The sequence below is a fragment of the Charadrius vociferus genome, unplaced genomic scaffold, assembly GCF_000708025.1.
Source record: "Charadrius vociferus isolate BGI_N301 unplaced genomic scaffold, ASM70802v2 scaffold43, whole genome shotgun sequence".
Taxonomy (NCBI): Eukaryota; Metazoa; Chordata; class Aves; order Charadriiformes; family Charadriidae; genus Charadrius; species Charadrius vociferus.
The window spans coordinates 2,673,946-2,683,799 of NW_009648043.1; the positions used below are offsets into that span (position 1 = coordinate 2,673,946).

Sequence of the window (9,854 nt, forward strand, 5' to 3'; positions counted from 1 at the left end):
GATGAACATTAAACTTCACCAAAATGAGCCTTTCAGCATTTGCACACAACATCCTCAGCTACTGTATAGTTGATATCAGGTCTTTTAGCTTTATAGAGCTTAAGCTAAAGTTGCTTAGGATATTGTTTTCAGAGAGGTAATTAAACCCAAATATGTATTTCTTGCTGACATTTCTTGCTCAGGTTCATTCTAAAACTTCCAGGTAAATAGTTTTGCCTGGGGGCTTGTGAAGATGTGTGCAGGCTGAACTGTCTAATAGACATGGAGGGCTTAATGGTCATGTAAAGATACAGTAAAATAGAATTGATATAATTTGAAATGTTTATTTTCCAGAGCTCCTTTTGTAGGTTAAATGCACAGCAGTGACTTTTCTCTCTGTTATACAGAGGAGCCAATATACTGTTACACACCACACAACTTCACCCGCGATCAAGCCTTGTATGCCAGAGGATATTGTTGGACAGAATTAAAAGATGCCTTGCCAGGAGTTGATGCCAGCCACTGGCCCTCCTTGTTTGAGCATAAGTTCCTACCTTACGCACTGCTGGCTTTTGCTGGGATAATGTACATTCCAGCCCTGGGCTGGGAATTTCTGGCCTCCACCCGACTGACTTCAGAGCTTAATTTTTTGCTTCAGGAGATCGATAACTGCTACCACCGTGCAGCTGAAGGGCGGGCACCAAAAATAGAGAAACAGATTCAGTCCAAAGGCCCGGGCATCACCGAGAGAGAGAAGAGAGAAATCATTGAGAATGCAGAGAAGGAAAAAAGCCCTGAACAGAACTTGTTTGAGAAATACCTGGAAAGAAGAGGACGAAGTAACTTTTTAGCTAAACTTTACCTTGCGAGACATTTGTTCATTATCTTTTTAAGCATCATACCGATTACATATTTATCCACCTACTATGCTACACAGAAGCAAAATGAATTTACGTGTGCATTAGGAGAGCCTCCAGACAAAACGAGCAGCTCCAAATTGCACATCAGAGTGAACTGTAAACTGCCATCTGTCCAGCTCCAGCGGATTATTGCTGGTGTAGATATCGTTCTCCTCTGCTTTATGAACTTGATAATCCTCATCAACTTAATCCACCTCTTCATATTTCGCAAGTCCAACTTCATATTTGATAAACTGAACAAAGTTGGAATAAAGACCAAGAAACAGTGGCAGAAATCCCAGTTTTGCGACATCAATATTTTGGCCATGTTTTGTAATGAAAATCGGGACCACATAAAATCATTGAACCGTCTGGATTTTATTACAAATGAAAGCGATCTGATGTATGACAATGTGGTACGCCAGCTGCTTGCAGCGTTGGCCCAGTCCAATCATGATGCCACTCCAACCATGCGTGATTCAGGGATCCAAACGATAGACCCAAGCGTTGATCCAGCAGACATTGATGCTAATGAGCAGCTCATCATTAAGAGACCAAGGAAGAAGATGAAATGGATCCCGACTACCAATCCCCTTCCTCAGCCATTCAAGGAACAGTTAGCCATTATGAAGGTTGAAAACCATAAACCTGAAAAACCGAAGCCTGTGCGGAGAAAAACAGCAACAGACAGCCTTATAGCTCCTTTGTTAGAGTCCGCTGCAAAAACCTCACAGCAGTCGTCCGCTCATAAAACCGAGCCAAACGCTATCGCAAGCACAAGCAGTGAAAAAAAACACACACGACACTTTTCCTTGGATGTTCATCCATATATACTTAGTAGCAAAAAACCCAAGCCAGAGATTCAAGCCATCCCCTCGATGCCTACGTCTAAAAGCCAAGAGGGTGGATTTTTAAACCAGGAAGAGAATGTCGTAGTACATGTTACCTCCTCTCTCAAAGGTACAGTATGCCATAATGCCCGTACCACCTCCACAGACCATAATTTGCATAGTGATCTTCAGGAACTCAAAGCTTATCTGAAGTGTTTGACCTACCTTGCTAGATTTTGGGATAGCTAACAATCTTAGGGCTTGCAGGCCTCAGAAATAGGGGTTCTCTAACAGCTGTGTGGAGGGTAAGGATTATTACAGGTAGAGCTGTACAAGACAGCCTACAGGCTGTTGGTCCAGGTAATTTTTCAAATGTAAGCAGATTTTCCCAATTATGAATGTGGTCATGCCTTGCCCAGGAAATGAGGAGGGTTTGGCCTCCATGATACCCACTTCTGCTCCACCAGCACCTGGCACATTTCAAGCCTGCCTTATTTTCAAATCATACAGAAAATACCATGGTAGATGACCAGTACTCTGACCAGTAGTAGCCACTTAGGAGTGTGTGAGACACTCTGCTAATGGCAGTTAAAGCTGCCTGTAGAAAAAAATCTCTTTAAGTGCCAATTCTTAGGGGTTGGCATGTATTTGTCATCTAGGAAATCGCAACTCAAATAATTTATATTGTTGACTCAAAAGACATTGTAAATTGCTTGTGTGGATGGTCTGAAGTGTGGATGCTGGTCAGAGGTCCAGGAATTCTGCCATTCCCTTCCTGTGTGGCCTCACAGGAGATGCTCTCTCTGTGCCTCAGTTCCGTGTGTGTGTCTTGGAAATCCTGTTCCTTTCTGACCTCAAAGGAGTGTTTCAATATTTCAATAATTGTTAGGTGCTAGAATGATGGGGAAAGCCATGTGAGCACTAACAAAAGTGATAGATCAGTAGATAAACTGATAGACAGATAGATAGATGTCTTCTTGTTTATTTTTGTAAGCTACTGACGTAAGAAAGAAGCACTATGCAGTTGAAGTTACAGAAAGATTTGTACGTACTTAAAGCAATGGCTCTCATCTCATTACAAGCTAAGACCTCCCTCTGGGCTTCGACAGACTGACAGCTACCGTCACCCCACTGCCCAGCAAAGAAGTGATTTGAGGTATAAAAGTTTCTGTCACTTCCAAATCCTTACGCTCCTTAGAGCCCTCCAGCTCCCCAGTGTGCATGTGAGCTTTTCTACAGCATTCCTTATCCAGTCACCTGCTCTGATACCAACTCCTCAAAACTACTGAGGGTTTCTGGTCTCAACTACTTTGATCTAAATTAGTGTTTGAACATTTTAAGGGCAAAAACCAATTACGTAGTTTTGGGGCTCTGTTACTCCCCATTCCCATTAAAAATTTTCAGCTTTGCTTTTGAGTTGGACCTACATTGCAGTCCATCAGGTAAGGTAGACTTAAAATATCTGGAAAGAGACATCAGTTAATGTCAAATTGCTGAGTTCTTTCTAAAGACAAGTGGCTTACAATGTGTAACCACTATTTTTTCCCATTGACGATATCAGTGCTTTTTTGTATTCCATCCTGTGGATTTCAACATTCATAACATTTGTCAAAACATTAAATCATAACATTTATAAGACACCTGCCAGACTGTAGAGGAGAATAAAAGATACTTTTCAGTTTTTTTTCGTTCATTTTACGAAACTACCATTCGTAAGGAAGCATGAGCATGCGTAAAAAAGAGCGAGATTTACAAAACCCATTTGTTGTTTGCCCTGTTTCCCTGAGCTTACAACCCTGTTGTTTTGAAACAGTCCTGTTGGATTTCTCAAAGGGTGCCAGGAAAATTCATTTTTGGGTCCACTCCTGCTCCCACTGAAATCAGTGGCAATACTGCCAATGGCTTTTACTGGTTCAGGACACTCCTCTCGGATGGACCGGAAGGGTGAAAGACTACCTGTCTTTTAACTGGCTGTTTTGTTTTCTTTTAGACACCCCTCATCCTGCAAAAGAGATCCTATACTCATCTGAGACGTGCAGAACTGTGCCTGCTGCCGGGACTTTTGTCACATGTAACCACAACCATATAGCCACAACCACTGCTGCAACGAGTATGGCTTTGAACCAAGTCAAGCCAGAGCCAACACCTGCACTGAACTGCAACCCAGCCCACCCTTTGCTGCACATCAACACACTGTATGAGGATCACGAGGAGGAAGTTTCAAACATAATAGACAATGGTATTCACTCACCAACTGACACTGGGGAAATTCTCTCCATCCCTACCCCAAAGCAGATAAGGTTGGCAACGTTTGATGAACCAATGGCAATAGTGAGCTCGGTGGAGTACTGAAGACCCCGGGCTGCACAGCTGCGCCTTCGTGGCCGGGCCCAAGACCACTGCAGTGCAGACCATAGTCCCCCCAACGATGCAAATCACTGCATGAGCATGGAGAGTTTTCACACAGACTATATAGCTTTTGGTAATAACACCAAACGGTTTTTCAGGATCACATCATGAGCACTGTCAGTCATTTGCAAAATAGAATAAAGAAAATCTGGTGGAAATAGACCTTTAACACCAAGACAACCAACCATTAGCTCTAGGTCTAAACTATAGCTTCCTTATTTAAAGGGGGATTAGCACAATTTATGAACGTTAAGAGTCTGATGGCATGCCACAGTAATTTTAGTGAGTGTTTAAATCCTTTGCATTCAGAATCACTGATTAAAGTTAAAACAACATGGAGGTGAGGTATACTTTTTTAATGACAGCAGTTAAATAAGAGTTTTTTTCTAAGCAGAGAGGATTTTTTTTTCAATTCAGGATTATGAAAAGTTATATGCAAGCAAAATTTTTGTTTGTTTCTTTAGCTCACTAATGTTGGGCTTGATGGAGACTTAGCTGAAAGGGCCTTACTACCACCAGCATTTAAGTGCAAAAAGATTGATACACTCAATCTATCTCTTGCGTTTATAAATGAAAATACCTGAGGTATGCCCCGCCCTTTAACAAGCTTATACGTTTGATGGAAGATGATGAAATGAAGAGTTTATTTTTTTAAATATATTTTACCATGGGAAAAATTACTTTAATAACTTTTCAAACCAGGTGTTGCTTTTAACAAAATGTGTAGAAGAGAGTCATTGTAGCTGCTTATTTTTTCATAGTGTATTTATGAACCAGGTTAGAAACTTTCATGGGTGCTTCACTGATACAAAAAATCTTATGAAGGTCATTACAAAGTATCTTACAAAATATGAAACCAGCAAAACTGTTTTCAAATAACACACAGTTAAAGAAATCTATGAATTTAGGTCTGCAGACTTGGCTAGTCCTTGATTCAGCAAACACTTAAGGCCGTGGATGACACTAAAATGACTCATGTCTAAAGCTAAGCACACACTGAAATGGCTTTGCTGGATCTGGGCTCTGGTGCAGGCAGACAATAATCCTGCAGTATGTGCTATCACTCTGATTCAATATTTGCCTTCCTTGGCTCAAAGCACATCTTCATGCCCATCTTCCTATAACTGCGATATGTGTGATTTAATAGAAAACTCTAGTATAACTAAAACATCTATTAAAAGTGTATCATGCAATAACCATTCTCAACAAAATTATAGTGAAACAAAAAGTGACTGTGTTAAAATAATATTCCTAGCTGCATTCAGAATTATGGAATATGTGTGTTTGCTTCAAAATTATGTATAATGGTAGAAAAATATGCAGCACAAATATGGGACTGAAATCTTGAATTTATTTTTAATTTATTACCTCAGACATGGATATAGTATACCAATATTTAATGAAAATAGCACTGAAAATAAATACCTATTATTCTGAATAGTTTAATGTGTACTACTTCCTAGCCGAGTTACATACAAGTGGGATTTTATTATAAGCAGTAGGCAGGACGTGTAAAGCCACCATTCCCCCCTGCATTACTTCAGTTATGCCCAACCTTTGTGGCCTGAACAGCCAAATACCAAAAAGGCAGCAAGCCACAGCACACGTACGGCAGGACAGGGCAGGGGGTGTTGGGAACAGCTGAAGGACCTGGGCTGTAACACCCCGAGGTCTCGGCGTGGGGCGGAATGGAGCTGGTGGGGGACATGGAGCTTGGTCCGGGGCAGCAGGGAGATGAGAGCCACAGTGGCTTCTGCTGGCTTGTCTCCTTCCAGCCCTGGGGACATCGATGTTCCCCCACAACCTGCAGCAGAGCTGTCTGTGTGAGGCAGCCATGGAATGAGCAGGGATTTGAGCTGCCTGTGGCTCCAAGGTCATAGGTTGGTCACCCCTCTTCTAACCCACTTGAACACAAGCTGCAGGGCGTTCACCATCACTGCCTGCTTGGCTGATAAACTGGTGTGACCTTTTTAAATAACAAATCTTCACCTGTATAGCCAGGGCCTCATTCTAACCCAGGTACAGGAGGAAGCTTTCTGCAGCAAGACAGCCGTGGAGTGGAGCATCACCGGTGACAGGACTGCAGGCAAGGTCTCTGCCCGGCCTAATGGGTGACTGCCAACCATTCAGAGTCACCTGAAAGCAGTGGCACCTAGATATTTTGGAGGTAAGCTGAATGCCCCACTACATCTTATTCACTTAGATGAATACTGTAGTTAGAATTAATTTTTCAGGCAAATTAAAACCATTGTAGAGTAGTACTTGTTAAACACCAATAAATAATTAGAAAAAATACGGAAAGTTGCCTTAAGAAAATCAGGAACCTGTTAATAAAAGCAGACTTAAAGAATAGCACCCCGAAGCCAGATTTAAAGAGATGTAATCCGTTATGCCACTTTCAATTGCCAGAGGGCAGGGTGGTGAATTCCTTCCTGCCCGCAGCAGCTCAGCTGACGATGTTGCAAATGCACGGGGAAATCCTTGGGGTTGCCTGTTTGCTCTCCACTTGGTATCACACATTGAGCGATATGTCAACCATACGGGTCTGTAGCTAAAGTGATATACCAATATCCATATATACCAGTGTCAGGCAAAACAGACTATGTCTAAAAACTAAGGATCTCAACTTTGTGTAGTACACTGAAAATAGCAACATGCAATAACTAGAGGGATTTTCATTATGCAGAAAATGCAGGGCTGCATTCTGGGGCAGGTACACGTTCCGATCTATTGAGGGTGGTGTTTCCTAGGAAAGGTTGCCCACTAAGGTACACATGTCCCCTATTCTTTGAAGAGCAGGACTCAAGTCTGTGTGGTCACACTGTCATTCCCTGTGATACTGCTGGTTTCTGTTGATTTAGGCTCCGTTGGTGCCCCTGTAGAAATCAATATCAGACTTGACTGGAACAACTTAACAAAAGAAGGGAAACATACAGCTTTCCTCATCCCTGCGACAAGCTAAACTCTCAGAACACCCGCTTTACTCAACTTTACCTGCTGTGTGACAGGAGGGTTGCACCATCCTCTTTCACAAGCCGGAGGCTGTGGATGTCGGGCATCCAGCTCTGAGTGTTAACATGTGAACTACTTGCTAAGGGCAGGATGGTGACCCAGACATGGTGTGTCACTGACCAAGCCAGCAGAAAGCAAGTGCAGCTTAGTCTTGGCTGATATGGGGCAGATAACCGATGCAGACACATAGCAAACACTGCCTTGCTGAACTGAAGGGGCAATGTTAGTGTCCTGCCCACCAAGAGGAACTTACCTAAACTGAATGACCAAAGATGAGAAAGATGAGTGACAGCCTCATTTTTAAATGTCTCTTTAGCCTGAATCGCGTTAGCATCTCCATCTGCCTACTCTCTGCCTAATGGTTTCAGCTTGACGGATCAGATGACTCACATTCTCCAAGGCTGCTTTCCCATTTACTTCACCAGGAAACAGACCGCATGTTGAGAGCACAGGAACCCCTTTCTTCGGGGTACTCTTATTCAGAGTACATTTGACAACCAAACAGGAGAGACAAGTGTGTCAGAAGCATCTTTTGAGCTATATTTAGGCTGCCCAAACCCAGCAGGAGATCAGCCGTTTCTGTCTCACAGCCAGCTGGAGAAGTGTTTCTGTTGGGATTTTTTTAGTGCAATAATGCTTTTTAGTATTGATGTTATTAACATTTAGCTGTACTGAGTAAATGTACACATACACACGCAGACACAGATTTATACATACCAACTATATACCCACAAATTCTGTATATACACGTGAATATGCATCTGCTGTGTAGAAATGTTCATCTTCTCTGCTTTGCTTTATAAACAAGCTCCACTTAGCCATTTCTTTTCTCTTCATTTCCCATTATCGTGCATTAGGCCCAACCTAGCAACATTATGCATCTTTCTGACTCCACGGGGATTTTCTGATGTTGGGCTGCTGCTGAGGATGCTCTGTTCCCTGCAGAGCCAGGTGTGCTGGGTAGTTTATATTTGTTGATGTTGACAGAGAGTCAGGCCCTGATCTTGGGAGCCCTTGTCTATGTGGTGCTTCCTACAACTTGAAACCAAAACAACAGGACAGAATTAATCTCTGTGCTGGAATGTGTGGGCAGTATAGCTGACAGCTATTTTGCACATCCTTTGTATCTCCAGAGCCGGCTCCCAAAGCCAGCGTTGGACCCCGAGGCAAGCAAAGCAGAGTTGAAGCTCCTCTTGCTTGTCCCTGGTTACCAGCCACCAGGTTATCTGCCAGTTAAAAATACAGCAGGGATAGGGCTCACAGGCTCTGTGTCTGTAAGCGAGAGCTGCTGCACTGAGGGTATTTCATCTCTAGCTTTAAGAAAGCTTGTCACTGCCCTTTCAGGCTTGCATCAAAAGCAGCACTAATGAAAAGCTGAGCCTGAGAGCATGAGGCCGGGCTCCTACAGCCACTGACTCAGTGACAACTGAAGACAATCTTAAACACACTTGACCTAGCGCTGCGTCGGGGAAAATTCTTCCTTTCATATCACCATCATAGAAGAGTATTAATAGGAGTAGTGAAAACCCCGCTTTAACCTTTCAGCCAGAGGGTTCAAGAAGCTCTAGAAGAGCTCATCATCATTGTCCCCAGCTCACAGACACAGACACTGAAGCGCAGGAAGGTGAAACGATTTCTCCCAAAGCTACTTAAGCTGTGTCTAAACTATCTAAACTAGAGCTGAGAACATGCCGTAGGTACAGCATCTTGGGTTTGGGTGCTGCAGGAAAGCTCTCTGAATTCTTCTCCTAGCCAAAAATGTGGGGTTTTTTTTAATTCTACCAGAAACATCATAGAATATTGATCAAGGGATGTTTTGCTTTAAAGAAACACAATGGATTTTCTCATTAAAAATCATTCTGCTAAAATACAAGCCACAGAGCATACTGGGAGTTTTAAACAGGACAATTATTTTTCAGACACCTTCCAATATTTTCTGGCTTTTTAATGAGGAACATACCACTCCATCTGCAAACACACTGTAACTAATGGGAAAACATTCTATGTACACTATTTACAAGCAACAAATTTTCAGCTTTTGCTATTCTCTGAACAGTTTTAAAGCATTTCTTAGCTGTTTTGCAACATTGTACGAACAGAAAAATTTATGAATGATTCTGCCACACCAATGAGGCTCTCAGAGCTCTGCAGGTCAGATTCAAGGAAATGCTGCCTCGCCAATTCTGTTGTCCTCAGTGGTTATTGATGCTTCTGAATTAATACTTTACTGACTTGCTATTTGTTCGTAGAATGAATTTGCCCGCAGTCAGAGCCAGCTTAAGTTGAAAGAAGTTGTTGTTGGGCCTCCTGCTGGGCTCGAGAGCAAAGGAGTTTACTGACTCTTTTGGTTAACTAGAAATAATTTTGCTTTATAATCTCAGGGCTCATAGCATTCACCAGTCCAGCTTTCCAAAAACACATCCAGGGACTGTACAGAATACAATAAATCCCTGGAAGAGGAATGCATGATTCACAAGCAAAATCTGATGTCTTGCATGAAATGAGACAGAAAACCACCCATACCCTCCACTACAGACGCCTGCCTGTAAAGAAAAATTACATGCTTAAAAGCTTATACCGAGTTTTGCTCTTAGAGCTTTTATACTATGTCAATAAAGCCATGGCAGTTTACCGCAGTTATTGCTCTGGGCTAACAAGCCTGTGCCCCCAGCCTGGGGCACACAGCAGAGGAGACAGAAGGGAACATTTTGTTTCTGAGGGAAAG

At 42.6% G+C, this 9,854-nt stretch overlaps 1 protein-coding gene across 1 annotated transcript; it reads left to right on the top strand.

Moving 5' to 3' along the window:
- The first annotated feature begins 352 nt into the window (after positions 1-352).
- On the top strand, positions 353-5,545 carry PANX2 (pannexin 2). Its single transcript, XM_009883685.1, has 2 exons — positions 353-1,838; positions 3,699-5,545. The coding sequence occupies exons 1-2, from the start codon at positions 353-355 to the stop codon at positions 4,058-4,060; spliced, it is 1,848 nt and encodes a 615-aa protein (XP_009881987.1). The 3' UTR covers positions 4,061-5,545.
- Positions 5,546-9,854: the final 4,309 nt, after the last annotated feature.

Excerpts from the sequence above, each read along its gene's own strand:
- PANX2 (XM_009883685.1), top strand. The coding sequence starts at position 353 with ATGCACAGCAGTGACTTTTCTCTCTGTTATACAGAGGAGCCAATATAC. Across the intron at positions 1,839-3,698 it reads TGTTACCTCCTCTCTCAAAG|ACACCCCTCATCCTGCAAAA; the intron begins GTACAGTATGCC and ends GTTTTCTTTTAG.